This window comes from Thrips palmi, unplaced genomic scaffold (assembly GCF_012932325.1).
Source record: "Thrips palmi isolate BJ-2018 unplaced genomic scaffold, TpBJ-2018v1 HiC_scaffold_18, whole genome shotgun sequence".
In the NCBI taxonomy this organism is placed as follows: Eukaryota; Metazoa; Arthropoda; class Insecta; order Thysanoptera; family Thripidae; genus Thrips; species Thrips palmi.
The window spans coordinates 19,669,015-19,688,690 of NW_023144627.1; the positions used below are offsets into that span (position 1 = coordinate 19,669,015).

A 19,676-nucleotide genomic window follows, 5' to 3' on the forward strand; every position below is an offset into this window, starting at 1 on the left:
ATTGTGTATCATTACTCGTCCAATGACTCGGGAAGGAAAAAAAAACGAATTTGGGGTAGTCGACCATTTTTGTCAAAAAATAGTAAGGCCATATACATGTACATCATGGTTTTTTACCGTTTTGGGCCAAAAATTTAAAATGGCCCAAATTTGAGTATGTTGTGCTTGGGCACTCCCTTGTGACTCCCGATTCTATTTTGAGGCCATTTGGGCCATATGGGCCCTAAACAGTCTCTTTCTGTCCAGACAGTATTTCATGGACCATTTTGGACCTAAAGCAAGCCTTTGCGAGAGTGTGTATCACCTTGCATATTCGGTGTGTTTGTGTTCTGTTTAGATCTAATGGCATACTCAAAAAAAGGTCAGAATACTGATTGAATATTTTATTCTACACCCAGATTCTCAGGTATTCAATTACAACACAGGCATGAGTAAGAAAGAAAAGTTGTACACATATTATTACATGAACATGATGACTAGATCTATAAAAACAACAGCTCACTCATGCCTTTATGAAATGTACCATAAATTATTATTTATTTATTTTTTTTGGAAAAAGAAGGAGGATGACTTGCGATAAAATATAAAGTAGTACAATGAAGCAATCAGTGTTGACTCACACACACTGCCTCAAACTGACAAGATCCACCGGCAGAACATTTGAAAGTTTAACAAGCAAGCAAACATTGCAGTACAAAAAAAGGGTGAATAATTCACAGTAGAACTGTATTAATTACAATGACAAACTGAGCTGGGAATTTTATTTGACTAAATATTGCAATGTCCATGGTCAAGTCAACCTAACTTACACCTAAGGAGATCCAGAATTGTATTTTTTAACAGCAGAATATGGAAAAAGCTTCTGTGCAACATTCTCAAGTACCTACGATATGCGTAAAAACTTTGCTTTATTGTCAACAGCATGTCTTACCTTATTATTAATTTAGGCGAGGAGCTTATCTTTTCAAAAGGCATTATGCATAAGAAATCATTTGCCTGACACATGAAACATATATAATGAGCAATCTTATGTTAGGCGGAAAACGAATTCCCCACCAGTACTGAAATGTTATTTTCAATCCTAGATCTCCTTACATTAGTCAACAGCTCATCTCTAAGCATAAACAATACAGTAAGTATTGAAACATATAAACTAAAACACACAGAGTATTAATCATATATTGATGAATGTTGATTACATGAACCAAATTGAACATAATTAAATTTGTGGCAATCCAGAATAGTTTTACTGATACCCCGAGAAAGTTTAACAGAAACATTGGTCAGATAAAAATACATGCTGCCAAAAAGCAGAAAATTTGATGCTCATCCAATGCACATTTTAAGTGGTGGTAGCAATCACAGCTGGTGTTGAACTGTGTTAAAGCAAATAAACAGAATACTGTATCAAGTATCAAGTCACTGTAGCAACAATCAACGCACTATTACTATCAGGTTTTAAAATATACATTAAATCTTCAAGACTAACAGATTTCTAACTTCAACCATAAATCTTTGTACCCTTGCAAGGAAGCTAACAAACATTATGCAGTTTATGGAATTTTAAAAGAACAACAGTAAATTATTGTGTCACCTCAAATGAATTTTCTAAATAAAACTGGAATATTTCCTTATGAAGGAAAGCATTGCTACACAGTAAACAGTCTTGTTCAATGGTCTAAAATGCGTTTGAAATAATACACAAGTCAAAACACCAGTGTGGAAAAGTGCAGTAACATCGTATTACTGCAACAGGTCCACAAATACCTTTACATTACTTGATAAGATAATTAAAAAAACTGACCCAACTCACTACTCTTTTATTTTAGACAGTGTATTTATCACTTGAGACCAATTGAAAAATTTCAATGCAGTCTAATGAGAAGAGTGAAACCTTTCCATCCACTATCACACTGTGTATCAAAATAAAAGAACTAAGACAGACAACCTAGGAAAAATTCAACAAGTCATCTGAGGATTAAAACGAGGCAATCAGAAGAAAACACCGTTCATTTATAAGATTTTAAAATACCATTCACTGTAGATGCAACCCTTATCCCTCATATGTTACAACGAATTCAACCTTAGCCATTAATGCAGATCATTTAAATAGGCTTAGTGACAGACACCCTTGGATGGGAAGCTAGATCATACACCAGCAAAACTGGCTCACTCACGCACACTTAGAAACAACAGGCTGCATGTATCACATGTCCATGGCTAGGAGGTGGGGGTGGGTAGGATGGAGGATAGGGGACAGCAAGCAAAATCTACCAAGGATTCCCCTAGCGTCACCACCTACCATGGCGTGGGTCCAGACGAGTGGTAAAAGAAGAAAATCAGTCTTTGCGGGCACGCCGCTTCCTTGGAGAACGAGGAGCATCACCCGAACCCTCCGTGGTCTGAGAAGGAGAAACAAATTAACAAATCAACAAACAAGTTCCAGGATCATTATTTTTAAAGGGCCTTCTTTTCCCTTTACTTTACCTGATCTGGCTCTTGAAGGTCCAGTTGGCTCTTTGATGCTCTGCTAGTTTCAGATGATGTTGCTGCTGTGCCTGTAAAAAAGAAACAAATATTTGAACAATAAACCAAAGATTTCTAAAAATGTATCTCTGGTGTTTCAATTACTAGGTATAGAAATCCGTCAAGAATCTTACCGGTTTCACTTTCATCGCCGTCCCCATCCCCATCTTCATCGTCTTCTTCTTCATCTTCCTCGTCTCCTTGTAGCTGCTGGTCATCCTGCAGTTCATCTTGCAGTTCATTAGCATCTTGCACATCATCAGGCAGATCCATATCAGTCTTCTTTGCCCGAGCTGCCTTTTTAATTTCTTCAGATTCCTACAAATAAAATATTTATTGGACAACATCTCAGAGGTAACTGATAAACACAAAAAGAAGGTTATTCTACTGAACAAACATGTTCCTGATAGGACAAAAAAAAAATCTAGAACGTAAAAACTACTTACGGATGAACCACAGAAAAATACGGCAATAAGAACAAGGGGGAGACCAACAGCTACAATGTATACTGCATACAGCCAGGGATTCTCATTGGTGTAGTTTATGACTCTTGTAACAAAGGATTCCTGTGGGGCATATACAAAGTACTTAAAGGAACATGAAGATGTGCAAGTGAATCCTAGAGAACAAATCATTACAGCTTCAGTCATTTTAACTGCAATCAATCATTTTGGAACACCACAAAATAATGGTATGGAAGGATCCAAAGTAGAAGCATTATCGAGAGGAGGCTACAGAGTTTTACAGGAAGCTGGCAGGGGCATTTATTTGGGCCAAGTCCATCTGTCGTAAACTAGCACTATGAATGGGGCACACAAACTGTGTATACCTCCTTCACTTGTCGGCATAGATACCACACATAAGCAGAGACAGGAATCAAAATGTACAAAAAGTACAGAGCCCACCATCCTGGCTTGTAGTTCATAGACTTCATGACACGAGTCCAGACTGTTTTCTGTTGCCAAAAACAAGATCAACTTGGAAAATAATTGTGGAAGTAAACTTTGACTGAACCAAGGTTAGACACTGGTCCAATAGACCAAAAATGCTCCCAAATGAAAGCTGAAACTGGTGTACCTTGGTTGGACTCACTGATAATTTTTTCCAAAGAAAAGAGTACACCACAGCCACAAGTTAAACATTTTAATAAGCTTGAGTAAATGAAATCTTGCATAAGCAAAGCAAGAGGGATACTTACAGCACTCAAATCCAACTTTTTGCGTTTGAGATCAAATGAATCTGCAGCATAGGCAGCAGCCACAGAAGGATCATCAGTGATGAGCAAATTATCAAACAAAATCATGTTAGACATGGACCAAAGTTCAAATCCAACAGCCGCCTGTCAAACAAACAGAATAGGGTTAGTCAAGTGCCTTTCAAACAATAACATAATAAAGATAATAATGAAAAGGGAAAAAAAATGCTTTGGACATTCAAACTGTGGATGACGTACAATGGATGTCATTCTGAATGGATGTTTGTCTTCAAAGAAATCAGGATTAGCAATACGGCGAGGCTTCCATCGTCCCTGGTAGTTGGGGTTGGGTACGAGGGGAGCTCGCCATTTCCCTTTGTACTCTGGGTTGTTGATCATTGGAGGTGACCATTCACCACAACCTGCAGCCTTTTCACACAGAGGGTTAGGGATCAGAGGAGCTTCCCAGTCACCGTCCATTTCATTATCCCTGAAGAAGACAAAATTTTGTAATTTGACATAAACAGACCAGAGCCAAAACTTGAAACAGCCTGAAAATGTCTTACCAATCATCTGGCTTCTCGGCATTGGGGTCCGGAATCATGTCTGGCTCATTGTCTAACCAGCCATCTGGTTTGGATGCAGTGGGATCTGGAATTTGAGCAGGGGCAGATTCATCCCAGTCAACAGGTTTTCGAGCGTCTGGATCAGGGATCTTTTCTGTTTCATCCCAGTCGGCTGGTTTTTTGTCATTAGGGTCATCAATTTCAGCAGGTGGGTTGACAGCAGGTGTGAAATCTTCCAGCAAACTGCCTTCCTTCACAATCTAGAAAAAATAATTAACATTGGGGAACCATTTATTGTTAACTGATGAGCCAAAATACAAAATCCGCAAAGTGTAAAATTTATACAGAAGAAAAAGACAGTCCAGGAGAGTGCTTACCTTGTGGTCTACACTGATTTGGAAGGTATTATCAGGCCTGATGATCAGTGTGTACAGGTGAGGCTGTTTATCCTTGAAGGGTTCTTCCAGCCTCTCTTTGGGCTTGGAACAGTGCTTCTCCTCAAATGTCAAGTTCTTAGGATTCTTGTGACGGAAGATGAAATGCAGCTGCGGAGATTTGACAAACCAAAATTAATGCACTGAGCTAGAAAAGAAAACTGAAACAGGACAGTGAAGAAGTCTTACCTTGTGATCATTTCCGCACTTATCAGGGCCAAACATGATAGAATATGGGGTTTTGTCTTGGAAGTTGCGTAAATCACTGATGGCAGGATCAGCGGAAAGAAGTTTCAGATAAGAGCCTCCGCATTCCTGACCCTCTTGCAGGAGAACCTCGTACTGCACAACAAGCGGTTTGTCATGGAAGTGAAATGGTTTCTTTAGTCGAGATGATATAGCGGCATGCTTGGCTTTCGACTTCAAAACTAAGCCCAAATCGCCACTTAGACCGTCTCGTACTGGTGCTTCAATTTCCCATACACCTAAAGATGACAACAAACAATTAGAAGATGGTTCACACAGTGAAACTTAGTAGGGTTTATTATAAACTTACCATCATATTTGGCAATATCTTCATCTATTCCCTCTTTTTTAGCTTCTGACAGGACCCACTTTCTCTTGAAATCTTGGGGATCATCAAAGTGTTCAGCAAAGTAGTAGTTACCACTTGGCTGCGGACTAGAGTAATCTGAGGTCTCTTCAACTTCCACTGTCACATCCTAAAGAATAGAAGCAAACACCGATATTGATTGCGGCACTATGGATTTCTGTATCAAGTTAAAAACCATTACTATCAGCACCTCATTGTCACTTTCACTTTCGGTAGCCTGTACATGTGCAACAAGCACGGCACCCAAGAGGAGCAGGCAAAGCAGCCTGCACTGATCCATCGCTAGCTGGAGTCGGAAACTTCTTCAAATAGCCTGCAGAGAAACAAACAGGGCATGACACCAATCATGTAAGAAACATAACCATATTTTAAACATTACAAAACAATAGCAAACTTAGTCTTATGTAACAACACAACCACATCGAAGAGAGAGGAAAGGAGGTGGGAATTTGCATCATGGACAGAACAAACACGAAGCAATGAGAAGAGAACAACTGCCTACGTAAATAAATATTATTCAAAACCCGATTGTACGTAAGTAATTGCCATTCATTTTGAGAGTCAAATGAACATGGGTTTCTAAAACAATTATCAGAGATTCAGAAATATTAACTGAAACCGAGAACGAACTAAGCGTGAAAACTAAACAGGAAAGTCCCAAAACACGAACAGTACGGAGGGAGAGAAAATCGGACGAAAAGGTAATGTAATTTTGAGCAAACTGTTAATCTAATAAGCGGCCGCCTGACATTCCACAGATCATTCATAGGACAGCACTCAATATTAACAGGTGCACGGACAAGCGGGCAGGGAATATTTGCACACCTTTCAGAAGTGAGTAAATACTTGAGTGACTAAAGGTGTGGAAAGAGAGAGGATTACGTGAGTGGCGAGGAATGTTGAGAGCAAACGGCAACGGCAGTCGCTTTGCCTGCACTGCACTTCCAGCAAGTCACAAGGTTACGTTGCTATGGAGATCAATAATGAAGCGAAACGGGACTCAAAGCGAGAAAAAGTGCCGGCCCAGACAGGGGGAAAATGGAAGGGAATCTACTGACGAACCAATTGACAAATTTACCTGACGAAAAACACGGCTAGAGCGAGCCGGCCACCCCACATCAGACGACTCGACTCCGACTCGCAGGGCTTCAGAAGACGTCGTCCGCGTCCCGACCAATCACAAACAAACAGTTGGCCGGACGCCTAGTCGTGCCAACAGACCTAGCTTGCAAAAACCCACGGCCGACAAGAGTTTGACTGGAAGAGGATAGGAAAAGGGAGATATCTTAATCGACGGGTACGTCAGTACGCTTTGATAACAAGCTCTCCTTCCTGACACCGTTTCTACACTCGCTTTCAAAGCAAAGTTGGTGAACTTGTGTATGATGAGAATATTCGCTCCGATTCTAGAACAACGGTATGGCGGATTGGTGCGGCGGCAAAGTGCAGTGCAGTCTGCAGTGGGGTGCGTAGGGTGCGTGAAGTGCGTGATGTTCATAGCGTGATGGGAAAAAGCACCAAACAATGCATTTTTTACTGACAAAACTTGGGCCTGGCTCCGCCAGATGGGCTCTTGGTCGAACTTTGATCAATTATTCCCAAGTCAGCGGACTGTCATCTCAAAGTGCGTGTCATGAAAGTGATAGTAGCGGTGTGAATTAAGTCGATTGGTAGGTTATGTTAACCATTTGTTCGTTCGCAGACATAACATGGCCAGTTGTACATCGAAACAGGCTTGCCCTTTGCTACAACTGTGACAAACGGCGTAGTTCCTCTTTACTAGAGTACCGACAGTATCATGTTGCCCACGCGAATCCGAATGTTTTGGAGGAGAATGTAGAAGTAAATCAAGAGCGTTTTCCTACTCCTGTTCAGGACCTAAAGGCTTTAAACAAACTGATGCAAGACAAGTTCGACATGAGCCCAATATTTTCCGTCTCTTCATCCTTTTTAACACCTTCTAATGTCAACAAGGTTGAATTGACGTTGAACTGGCCAGAGACCCGAACATTCACCGCTAGTGCCACGGAAAAGAAGGTGAGTCAACCATCCTTCAGAGCTCAGTCGACTTATTTTGATTCTTTGATTTTATCATTTTCTACAGATGGCTTTACGAAAAACTTGTCGAGAAGCCTTACAATGGTTGTACGACAACAAACATATAACGAAAGCAATTCGCCCTATCATGATTTATGAAACATCACGGATGAATACAGTTGAAGTTAATCTCAATCAATCTGTTGTGAATGAATTGGACTCAGTTCTTGATATATATGCAAAGGTACTATTACTCTTTATGTTTCCAAATTAAATATGCTTGTATGTTCCTGCTGAGCTGTGGTAGTGAGATGATCCAGCCACACCTTATGTTTCATCATCATATGTATTTTGCATTGATTATTCTTTGTTCAGGATGTTGTTCCAGCCCTCTCAAAATTTGACAGGACATGGCATTATTGTAAGAAATATTTTGTGACAATGTTTGTGATAACTTTTGTTGCGTCATATAAATTCTTAATATTTTATTTTTTTTTAAATCTTTAGACGATGTTGAAAAGGCTAATTTGCACCCAACTTTAGGTGGTCCATTCCCTTCCTCAGAAGATCTTGACAGATGGAACCAAACCTTAAAACCAACAAAACATAGAGAACTTAAATTGCCCATTGATGACTACAGGTAGTGTCAAAGTTTTCATTATATTTAAAATTTTCCTATCACATCTAACACCTATTTTTCTCCTCTTAGGGAAGATATATTGCAAGCAATCAAAAATAATGCTGTTACTTTAGTGAAAGGTGCAACAGGTTGTGGGAAGACCACAAAAGTTCCTCAATTTATTCTTGATGAAGCAATAGCTGAAGGTCGTGGAGCTTATTGCAATATTGCTGTGTGTCTGCCACGCAGACTTACTGCCAAAGAAACTGCCAAATTTGTTGCCCACTCCCGAAGGGAAACAGTAAGTTTCAGTGAAGAAGCTGTGTTCAGCTTGAATCTCTCCGTTTTTTGTTGAGTTCATTGCCTGGATTTGTATTTATTTATTTATTCATTTATTTATTTAAGGTTGGACAATCTGTGGGCTATAATGTGAGAATGGAGAGAAAGGGCCCCTCTGTCCTTGGAGGATCGATTGTGTTCATGACTGGGCAGAAACTTGCCCTCAAATTTAGTAGCAATCAATTACTCCGAGGTGTTTCTCATGTGGTACTAGATGAAGTGCACTTGCGAGATGTTGGAACAGATCTTGTCATGGTAAGCAAAAATATTAAAAATCTTATTGTAATGTGTTAACTTGTATGTATGTTGTACACATCTTTCACTATATTTTTCGTATTTCAGAATTTGTTAAGGCAGGCTCTCCAAGAAAACAAGGACCTCAGAGTCATTATCATGAGTGCGACTGTTGACACGGATGTGCTTCAATCTTATTTCAGTTCTTTTGGTCCAATGCCTATTATTGAAGTGCCTGGTCGAATATTTCCTGTGCAAGCACATTATCTTAATGATCTTCCAGCAGTATTTTACGATCATACAAAAAGTCTGAGTATCAATAATGCAGAGATAGATTTAAATTTGGTAGGCCAGGCTTACTGGGAAGCACATCCATTAATTATATCTTTTTCTCTCTCACACAACCTTTATCTCATTTTCTTTTTAAATCACATTTTCAGGCTCAGAGAGTTATTACCTGGATTCATAACACTAAACCCAATGGTGGAATTTTAGTCTTTATCAGTGGATGGACTGATATTGCACAACTTACTCAATTATTATCTCCAATACAAGGATTAAAAGTGGTTCCAGTGCATAGAAGATTGGGAGATCACTCAGCCGCTTTGAAGCCTGCTCCTAAGGGTCTGAGAAAAGTTATCCTAGCAACAAATGTGGCTGAAACTAGTATAACATTTCCAGATATTGTTTATGTAGTTGATTGTGGAATTCACAAGATTTGTAAAAGGTATACCTCTGATAGGAATCCCTTCATCAGAATACTCTTAGAAAGAAACAAAATTGAAATGTTCATAAATGTCTTTTTAGAAATCAGATATCTCGAGGACGCTGGGCATCTGAAGACATGAGTAGTACCTGGATCTCAAAAGCAAATGTTGTTCAACGAAGAGGCAGAGCTGGCAGAGTTCGCCCTGGTGAATGTTATCATCTTTTCACTGAAGAAATATTTAATCAGATGGATGACCATGAATCACCCCACATTTTAAACTCTTCCCTTGAATCTGTTGTTATGATGGCTAAGGTAGGCCCTGTAAAATTTTTCTGTTTACTTCATTGACATGTATAGATGTTAGATTGACTTGAATCTATTTCCCTTCAATTTCAGGTAGTTAACCCTAAAATTAAGGCTGTAGCTTTGCTTGGGGAGTTTCCACAACCACCATCTCAAAAAGACATCTCTGAAGCAGTCACAACACTTCAAGAACTATCATTTCTATCACATCATGATGAGACACCAACTGCTCTTGGTGTAGCTGCCATGAAAATGAGTGCCCCACTTCCAGCAGCTTCAGCTATGATTCAAAGTGCAATTTTAAGGTAATTGAGTTTTCGGAGTTTGAAGTTGTATCTTGCTTTAGTAGGGTTGCGGAGGCCAACTTTGCAGGCCTCCTCAACAATAGTCTGAGCAGAATTTGAAGATCCTTACTGAAGCCTGAATAGGATGACAGCATGTATGTTATATTTTCAGATGTTCTGATACCATGGTATCAGTATTAGCAAGTGCAGAACAATCCCCAATAAAATTTTGCGGAGCTAGTGAGGAAAGAAAACTTAAAGCCGACCATCATGATTCCAGTGATCACTTAGCCCAAGCCAAAGCTATCAGTGGATCCCATTTTTCTAGAACTAAAAGTAATTTTTCTTCAATTTCAGTAGCATTGGTGCATTGTGTTTCCTTATTTTCACACTAATCTATTTTCCATGTCCAACAGATCTTAATTTTTTTTTAAGTCAAATGGTTAAAAGCCAGAATGAGTTTTTAAAGAGAACTGATTTGAATGAACATGATAGTGAAATGCTGGTTAAATCAATTCTTTTGAACTGTTATGGATCTTTACTTGTACGGGTCAAAACTCCTTTCAGCCAGTACATGAATGATAGGTATGCAGATTAATTTTACCAATTTTTAGGTGTAGTATGAAGTATGCTCATGCATTTACATAGGATTTATTTTTTAGTTCAGGAAAATCTGCTATTATCACAACAAGAAGTGTAAATTACAATATTGAAAACATGGACTTTCCTTTTGCTATGTATCTGACGGGACAAGGGAAGGAAAAAATGATATTTGTTGATGATACATCCACCATTTCCCCATTGTCGGTGTTATTATTCTCGCCATCGGACTTGAGGACTGAGGTATGATTCAACGTTATTGTATTCTTATTCTAATCGTCTGTAAATAATAAATGTAAAAAATCAAAACTTGTTTTCAGGACGTTGATTCTGATACTATTCATGTCAGAGCATGGCGCAATAGATATGTCAAGTTAGTTCTGTCAAAAGAGTAAGGAAAGCCTGTCAAAAATACTTAACGGTTTAGGGTATAAAAAAACAACAGTGAATTGAATTAATGTTGTTCTGTTCGCAGGAATTATACCAGAATTAAAAATCTACGAAGTTCTTTAAAAGATGTCTTAGAATACTTCGTTATTACTGAAATGATGAACTATCCTGATGAAAATTACAACCTCATGTGCCGATTTAGAACTGATCTTCTTAGCTGCATAAATAACCTGCTGTCAATAGAGCTCGCTCAGGAGACTGACCTGTAATAAATCTTCTTTGTACATGTGTATTCTGGTTTATTCTTCAAGAATACAATCAAGCTCTTCATAAAAATTTCTAAAAAAAATAAAAAAAAATTGAAGTTAACCAAAAACAAAGGGTTATTTCGTGGAATGCAGGTAGGAAAGAGGAAGGAGAACAAAGGAGTGACCGCTAGCGGCAGCGGGGAACCCAACGAAGGAAAGCGACGAATGGAGAGGGGTGGGGGAGGATCGAGAGCCCCCTCCCAGCGCCACGGAACCAGCGTCTGCCATTTCCTTTTCCTCTTCCTCCTCGTGGTCGGGAAGCTTGTCATTCCTGGCGGAAAGAGAATTTTATTCCCAGTTTGGAGGATAATGAAAATTCTTGAGGGGTTAAACAGAGGTAGCGCCGAGCGTCTGGCAGTCTGGCGCGGGGCCACGCGGGGCCTGACCGAGGCGTAGGGCCTAGCCAAGGCGGGGCGAGCTCTCCCTCCCTCTCTGTCGCACCTAGGAGCAACCACCCCTTCCATCTCTGTCCCGCTCATTTGGGAGGGAAAAGTGGGTGATGCCTGCCTGCGAGGGGTGGGAGTGAGACAGCGCCTAGCGTGGGGAAGGCGGGGACGACGATGGTGTCCTCGAGAGGGACAGATCGTTTTCATGCCGAGTCGAACGGTCTGGGTGTGGGCCCTGGGGAGGGTCTGGGGGACAGGTATGGGGACTGCGGGGTGCGTGGCGTGGCACTGCGTGCTGTGCTGTTTGGGTCGCCGTCGGGGTCCTCGGTCCTCGCACGTCTGTCGTATTTGGTTTTGTAATTGTTTGCGGCAATACAAAAGCTGTTTTTGGGAGGGCCATGCGGACACAATTTGATGTGGGTAAGGGACGGGGGTGGAAAGGGAGGGGGCAAAGAGTTGGGGCTGGCGGGCACTGGCGGGCAGGCAGTGCGGGAGGTGGGGGCGTATTCTGATGAGTTGGTCCAGCAGATGGTGCAAGCGTCTGCTGCCGGCCCCGCGCCGCCCTACGCAGCCCTCAGTTCCATCAATTCTTGCACATCGTCCTGCCGGGCTGAGCTAGGCTGGGCTGCCTACGCCCTAGCCCTTGGCCCTAGCTCGCCCAGGGCAGGAAGCAGAAATTAGTTGTCAGTGCGAAAATGGCACAGCCGTTGAGGCAACCATTTCTCGGGGCCCGTGGCGGCTCGTGGTTTCACGGGATGCAAGCAGGCTTGTAGGAATGTTTCATCTTTTATTTGTTCACAGTAAACTACAACACAACAACAACATTTCGTAGGCATGCTTGCAGGAGCATGCCAAACGTAACCGCACACAAAACATCACAAAATACACGCACTCACGAACATGCACAATTTAAAATAAACAACGAACCAAAACATTAAGAGTAAAGGGTCTGGTTAGTCTCCGTTTGACACGCAAACTAAACATGAGCATTCAATGGAATACATTTGTTTCAATATGTACTTTTGTACAAACCTACCATAGTATACTATTTCCTTCAGTACGGTTTCGTCTTTTAATCCAAGTCGAATCGGACATCAAGTCTCGACGAGCGCGTGACTCCATGGAGGCGCGACCGGTCGCAACGAAACGTAGTCAAACGCGGCGGCCTGTCGAGATGCCGGCCGTCGGCCTGCCGTCCCACCAATACAAACAGAGCATTCTTGCGCGCTGCTCATCCCGGACTTACATTAGCTCACGAACCTTAGAGTAGCGACATCCTCCATCGGCAGCCCAAGTCACAATGAAATTAAACTAAAGCGACGACGCTCCGATAAATTTCATGATTTCATGTACAGATGCACTGCCCTTTTCAGAAACAAAATGTGTGGGGGGGAGCAGATAGCTTTGATATTTTTTTGTGACTTTGTGCGCAAGCTACGTGATCGCGGGACACCGTGCCCGGCGTGCCCCCTCCCCTCGCATTTCGCACGGTCTCTGGGAGCGCTGGGAGCGCGGCTGTGGTCAACTCCGGTCAGCCAGTACATTCAATTTTCCCGCCTTTTCCCCCTTTTTGTTGTTTTTGTTGTTATTTGAGGCGCGTGCGCTGCGACTGTGTGCGTAAACTGCGGGCAAAGCGGCAAAGGCGGGACGCCTCGCGCGTGACCGGCGCTGTCCCGACCCCACCGCCCCGCCCCCCCCCCCGCCCCGCCCCGCCCCGCCCCGCCCCGCCCCGTCCCGCCCCGCCCCGCCCCGCCCCGCCCCGCCCCGCCCCGCCCCGCCTCGCCCCGCCCCGCCCCGTCCCGCCCCGCCCCGCCCCGCCCCGCCCCGCCCCGCCCCGCCCCGCCCCGTCCGGGTCTGGACGAGCACGTTCCGATCATCAGGTTTTTCTCAGGGCCTTTGGTGTAGTATGCGCGCAGTCCAACGGAAATTTAGCGAGGAGTTTGAGGCGGTCTTTCGGGCGGGCTGTGCGAGGCGGACAGGAGACAACGCTTCAAAAAAAAATAATAATTTTGGGACGCAAGCAATTGAATTGGTAGGATTTGGAAAGTATTGAGCGGTCGCTGTTCGGGCTACGTGCTCCAGTCATCAGCACCGCACTCGAGTCTGCAGTTTACCCAACACTCACATAGAACGCACAGAATTTCTAGAAGCATGATTTCGTAAGACATGTGCACACAATCGAATAAAAAAAAAGAAACATAGTACTTCTTCCTGTTGAAGACAGAAGTTTAATTTTTTAAACAGTGTATCGCCGTGCCGGGGACAATTTTTTTTACATTTTTTCTTTTTTTTTGCACAGTAATGATATGTAGTTAGACGCTCTGCCGCTCCGGGTGGCGATTGGCTTGCCGCTTTCGCTCAATATTGCAGTGCAGCAGTATGCGCGTTCCAGGCCGGAGCTGCGTAAACTTACTATACATTTGCCAAGAACTATATTTCCTATCATTAAGGCACAACGAGCGTATATATTGGGCGCCGCGATGCGGGTGTTTTGGTCTATTGAATGCATTGTTAAAAATATTTCCAAACACGTTCGACAGGTTTTACATTAACTCACCATTTATGATAAAAGAGACTTTGCCACTTGAGTTGCTTTCGTTACTACATGTCCAGCGCTCTTCTTAGGGCAGAATACGCTGGTTTCACCACAATTTTGTTCAATTGAGCTGACCACCCCATCACCGTGTCCCCATCCACCACCAATGACCTCCGCGTCCAGCATGCCTTTCACCATGGCGTTGCTGCAGGCGTTTTCCGGTTCGTGTTCACCATGGTTTTCAGCACACATGTTCATCATTGTTTTCACCAGCACTCGCGCGTTGGCCACGGTGTTCACCATGCACGTGAACACCATGGTGTGCACCACTCTCCAATCACTTTTCACCAGGGAACGCGCGCACTTTTGTCCACCACCACCAAGCACGCGCCACCTTGACGATATATTCACCATGTCATTATTTCACCACAGTGCATCGTCGGGGCTTTCAGCACGCTGCGCTCACCACGGCGTTCACCGCGGTTTTCACCAAGACGTTCACCATGGCGTTCACCACGGCTCTCAGAGCGGCGCGGTGACCCTGGCCAGGACGGCGGCGATGAGCAGGGTCCAGGCGAAAGGCAGCAGCGTCCTGCATCCCGCTGGAACAAGAGACAACGCATCGTCAGAGGAGCAGCGCCATTGGTCGATTTACGCCACTGCCGTAAACGACAGAGCGAGAAAGTTCGACTCCCCCTCCGCTTCAACTCCCGATGTGCTTTCTGGTTTTAAGTGCGTCGGAACGGTGAGGGTCACGGGGCGCCTTGCGACGTCGTGGTTTGTCCGGCGGGCTGGCCTACCCTGGCGGGCGCTACACGTCACTGCAGCGCGGTGCCTCCACCAACCGGAGCCTTCACCTGCTTAGTTTCTGTTCATTATCTTTTTCGACCAGCTGCCTTTCGCTCGGCGGACTGGACCTGTCGGTGAATCGAACGTGAATGCGCGCGTCTCTACCCCGCGCGCGAGGCCCGTCGGCCCGGCTGGACGGGGGGTATCGCCGCGACCCTTTCTTTCCCCCTGATGGCGCCGATGGCGGTACTCCCTCGGCCAACGAGACGACGAGGCGTTGTTTCTAATTCGGAGCGCCGTTCATAAACTCGCCGCCCAATCGGCCAAACGTGCGGTCTGGCCCGGCCACGGCCCGGCCGGTGGGGGTTCCATCGGGGACGCCGTCAAATGGGGCTGTATCGGAAAACGACGCGCCGCGGGATTAGAACCCGGGACCAACCGAATTGAATCCTCCGCAAAATTAGATTAATTTCGTTCTACTTTTTTCGAAGCTAATGAGACTAAAATAATCTACTGCAATGAACACATCTATTTTTTTTTACAAAACTGCGGTTTTGTCTGTCGGAAAAAAATGTTTTTTTTTTTTTTGTAAGTTTGTTTTTATTTTTCCGAGTCACTTGCCACCGATGTGGGCGCACCGACGTCGGCTGGTGGCGGTGGAGGGGGTTGTTTCGGCAGCACGGGCCTGCCTGGCCTGCCTGGCCTGCCAGAGGCCCACAGGCCGGGGGCGTTAGGCTGATGTGACCGCGCTCCGCAGCGCTCTGCGCCCATCGCCCTAACGCCCATACTGCACTTTGGGCAAGTCCACCCCCGGGCCAGGCTGCCGGCCGGGCGGAGGGGAGAGGGGAAAGGAACGGCACGGAGGCGCAGAAAAAGAAAACAACTTCAAAATTCTCTCGCTTTCCCTAATCCTTAAAACGAAACAAAAATGGAATGAAAAGATGTATGGTAATTAAAATATAATGTGGTTCACAATTTCGAAAAAAAAAACATACAGGGTGATGAGGTATTTTATCCAGCGAATTAATCGAACCAAAATGCACTTTTTTCTAACCGACAGCAAACTTAAAAAGCAAAAAAAATATTTCAGACTTTAAATTTACGCACTAGCCGCATACGATATCATCGCGTCAACGTCATGGTCATGATGGTGGAGGTGGCGGTTACCGGGCTCACGATGGCCCTCAAAGGCCGTGGTGCATACGCAGAGAGAGAGAGAGAGAGAGAGAGAGGTCCTGTCCGCGGGCGAGTCTTGAGGTGTTGCGTAACGCGTAACGTAGTCTGCCCGCTAATAACGGCCGCAGTTGGTGGTAACGCTGATGTCGAGGGCGATGCCCCCCCCCCCTCCCCCGGCACGTACGGGGCTGCGGCTGATTGCCAATTCATGTCAACGCGCTGACTTCCCCCGCCACCCTCCCTTCGCTTCTTCCTTCCTTCCTGCAACCTTTCATCTCTCTCGCTCGCTCCCTCCCGCCTGCTCCCGCCCTCCGCGTGTTGGTTGGTTTGCGCTCTCTCCGCCCGACTGCCGCGCCGCCGCCAAGAAGGAGCGGCCGGAAAAGCGCGCCTTTTTTAACGGCCGTCCCGCCGGGCCGCCGGGCCGAGACAGGCCGTGAAAACGAACGCCAATGCACGCAGTTTCCAAACGGATTCATAGTGGGATGCCGCGTTGCGAGTACTAGCGGCTCATTCACATTCAATAAAGGCCGAGGAACAACTCGGATGGATTCTTGACGACGTTGGTCACTATCTTTCGCTGACTGGCAGTTCAAAATTAAACAAATATTTTCAGAACCCTCAACGAAAAATGTCTTTAAAATTAAAAATAAAAAGAGTGGGATTTTTTAAAAATAAAATTCAACGTTTTTATTTTGGGGGTGGTTAGGTTGCGGATCGGACAACACACCCCGAGCGTTAGGTCGCTGGCGGCGTGTCAGGCTGCACATGCGCACCAGCCAGTCGCGGCCGAGGCTAGATAGATAGATAGATAGATCCTCCCGGGTCCCGGGCAGGGGAGCGAAGAATATCAGTTGCACAAACACCGCGGCAAACGAGCAGCACTGGAGGTAAACCTGGCGCCGCCCGGGCAGGGCCGCCAACCAGCCGCCGCTCATCATGGCCGAGAAATAACATTTTTATTCCCCGCCGCGTTTCCTTGCGGAGCGACGCTGTCTCTCTCGCACTCGCGGAGCGTCCCGTAGGGGTGCGAGAGAGACAGCGCAGCCCTGGTCACGTCACTCTCCGTTGCAACGTCATCATCCAAATTTGGCGGGGGATTCCCTCGCGGGGCCGCCTATTGAAATGCACGCTGTGACGCGTGGGAGGGGGGGGGGGGCGTCGTGTGTCGCGCCATCCTTATTCCGCGGCATCCTGAGATGAGGCGTTCAGGCCCGGCCAGGTGCGCGCTATCAGGCAGGGCGGGGCGGGGCGGGGAGGGGCGGGGCGGGGCGGGGCGGGGCGGGGCGGGGCGGGGCGGGGCGGGGCGGGGCGGGGCCGGGCGGGGCGGGGCGGGGCGGGGCGGCTCGCCGGGTTTGCGTGTCACGTAATCCAAACGGCCGCCAGGCTTCGCCAGGCTTGGCTTCGTCTTGGCCTCGGGGGGCGCGGCGCGGGGCGCACAGTGGGCCAGAAGACCGGTGGTGGCGGGCAAACTTCTTGACGCGTTTTGAGCTCCAGAGTCGCTAAACAGGCCTCGAACCGAACCTGTGACCCCACCAATGGGTTCCTCGTTCGAAGAGCAATCCATTGGCGGGATCACTCGTTCGGTTCGAGTCAAATAGCGACTCTGGAGCTCAAAACGCGTCTAGAGTTTTGTCTGCCTCCACCGGTCTTCTGGCCCACTGTGCGGCCGGGGCGGAGGGCTCCAGCCTGCCTGCCTAGGGGCGCCATCCCCTCGCGAGGCCGCCGCGCTGTCTCTCTCGCACCGCTACGGGACGCGCCGCGAGCGCGAGAGAGACAGCGCGACTCTCCGGAACCATTCTGCTGGGCCCCAGGCCGCCGCGGCCCGGCACGGACCCTGGGGCGTGGCGGCTGAGCCGACTGATTCCGAGACGCGGTCTGTCTCTCTCTGTCTCTCTCGCACCTGAGGGGCACACCCCACGGTGCGAGAGAGACGACCCGACCTGGAGCGAGGTGGGTTACCTAATCGCCAGGGTGGACCGCGCTGCCCCTCGATTCGGAAAACTTTGGCCTCGGGCGACCACTGCACCCCAAGCGCACCCCCCTCCCCCCCCCTCTCCGCTGCACTACTGACTCACTGATCACCGCCAGCTCCACCCCGCCTTGCTCTTTTGCCGTCCGCCCACTCATTGAAACAAAATTCACCGTCTACGGTTCCCCGAAATTTACCAAAATTCTTCAAAGGTAAAGAGATCAGACTAAGCCACTTTAAATTTGAAGAGATAAAAAAAATTGCTCCAACAGATTGGCAACACTACTGTTGAGCCCGGATAGTCCACCCCTCTGATCGCAGCCCCCACAGCGCTATCATTTTTTGTGGTGTGGTGACACCCCGAGCACCTCAACGAGACAGTCTCGAGAGAGTCGTCGCTCTGTCTCTCTCGCACCTAAACGGGACGCCCCATGAGTGCGAGAGAGACAGACTCAGTCTGCAGCCCGGCCCAGCCAGCCCGTCGAAACAGCACGTCAGCCTTAACTTCGGTGACATTTGTTCGTCGGGCAGATTCCCCTCCCCCCTCCCCCTGCGAAACTTGGCTCCGTTTGAACCGGGCCGACTGTGCGCAGTGTGGGTGTGGCCCGCACCTGGAGGGAGTCGCCCCACGACACTGTAGTCGTCGAGCCTGCACTCGAAGAGCTCGCCTCGCCCCAGTGACACCGAACCGAAATCGAAAATGCATCGACCGGGTTGTTGTTTTTCTTGCGAGAGGGAACTCCAAGTACTGTAACGACCCTTCCGCGCTCGGTCGGTGCCCTCAGCCAAATGAGAGCGGATGATAGATGAGTGCAAAAAACGAAGGCAAGATTTGCCACTCTGATTGAACCGCGGTGTGAAGGGGAGAGGCTCTCCGAGGGCTCCTCAGGCGCGTCCCACATTCCGCGTTTTCACACGGGTTTTTATGGATCAAGCGTCGAGAATACCGCCGTCTGTGAGAAGTCGTCGCACAGTGGATTAGCCGGAAGATCGGTGGAGGCGGACGAAATGTCGGACGCGTTTTCAGCTCCAGAGTCGCTAAATGGGACTTGAACCGAACGTGTGACCCCCCACCAATGCATTGCTCTCCGAACGAGGAATACGTTGGTGGGGTCACACGTTCGGTTCGAGTCCTGCTTAGCGACTCAGGAGCTCAAAACGCGTCCGGCATTTCGGCCGCGTCCACTGGTCTTCTGGCCCACTGGATTTGGAAAAAAGCTCCCCAACTACTGCAAATTATTTCCCCTTCCTGCTAATGTCGGCTTGGCAGTGCAATTGCAGAGGCCAAGAACCCTGGGACGGTCCTAAACACACACGCAGCCACGCAGCGCGCTTTTGTCACGAGTCGAACTGCGGGTCCACTGCCTTGCCTGCTTGCCTGCAGGCCGGCTCGCTCTGTCTCTCTCGCTCCTCCACGGCGCGCCGTGAGTGCGACAGAGAGGGCAAACAGGCAGTCTGCCCGCTTGCCTGCCTTTGGCTGCCGTTGGCGGACCGCGCTTGATAAAGGCACCGAGTTTGCCATTCCAGTGGGCCAGCGGCAGCCAGCGGACGGGGCTTGCCCCATTCAACACGGCCCGGCCGGCTGGGCTAGGCCGGGCCGCCCACCCGACCCCTCGTCTCCTCCACTGCAAGCGAGCATTCAACGACACATCGCGGGCCAGGG

The 19,676-nt window shown here is 47.0% G+C and overlaps 3 protein-coding genes across 9 annotated transcripts in view; 1 reads left to right on the forward strand and 2 right to left on the reverse strand.

The window, feature by feature from the left end:
* Window positions 1-368: 368 nt before the first annotated feature.
* On the reverse strand, window positions 369-6,632 carry LOC117644246 (calnexin). Of its 3 annotated transcripts, none has more exons than XM_034383525.1 (12): window positions 6,413-6,632; window positions 5,525-5,647; window positions 5,278-5,443; window positions 4,911-5,206; window positions 4,665-4,832; window positions 4,288-4,547; window positions 3,980-4,211; window positions 3,725-3,865; window positions 2,973-3,092; window positions 2,661-2,844; window positions 2,488-2,558; window positions 369-2,402 (listed from the first exon to the last, which is right to left on the reverse strand). In XM_034383525.1, the coding sequence occupies exons 2-12, from the start codon at window positions 5,612-5,614 to the stop codon at window positions 2,340-2,342; spliced, it is 1,791 nt and encodes a 596-aa protein (XP_034239416.1). In that variant the 5' UTR covers window positions 5,615-5,647; window positions 6,413-6,632; the 3' UTR covers window positions 369-2,339. The 3 variants fall into 3 exon arrangements, with proteins under 3 accessions (XP_034239416.1, XP_034239418.1, XP_034239417.1); XM_034383527.1 differs by lacking the exon at window positions 6,413-6,632 and adding an exon at window positions 6,217-6,341; XM_034383526.1 differs by lacking the exon at window positions 6,413-6,632 and adding an exon at window positions 6,160-6,185.
* A 115-nt stretch (window positions 6,633-6,747) lies between these two features.
* Window positions 6,748-11,141, forward strand: LOC117644245 (ATP-dependent RNA helicase DHX30-like). The gene is made up of 16 exons (XM_034383524.1): window positions 6,748-6,958; window positions 7,037-7,371; window positions 7,439-7,615; window positions 7,747-7,792; window positions 7,879-8,011; window positions 8,081-8,291; window positions 8,396-8,584; window positions 8,672-8,908; window positions 9,004-9,290; window positions 9,371-9,584; window positions 9,669-9,880; window positions 10,032-10,195; window positions 10,276-10,444; window positions 10,522-10,702; window positions 10,780-10,850; window positions 10,935-11,141. The coding sequence occupies exons 1-16, from the start codon at window positions 6,859-6,861 to the stop codon at window positions 11,116-11,118; spliced, it is 2,910 nt and encodes a 969-aa protein (XP_034239415.1). The 5' UTR covers window positions 6,748-6,858; the 3' UTR covers window positions 11,119-11,141.
* Window positions 11,142-14,545: 3,404 nt separating this feature from the next.
* LOC117645183 (lachesin-like) overlaps window positions 14,546-19,676 on the reverse strand; it is a 57,037-nt gene continuing 51,906 nt past the window's right edge. For all 5 annotated transcript variants that reach the window (XM_034385186.1, XM_034385187.1, XM_034385188.1 and 2 more), the window contains one exon: window positions 14,546-14,681. In XM_034385186.1, coding sequence (XP_034241077.1) covers window positions 14,602-14,681 — 80 coding nt within the window. In that variant the 3' untranslated portion in view covers window positions 14,546-14,601. The remainder of the gene's footprint in view (window positions 14,682-19,676) is intronic.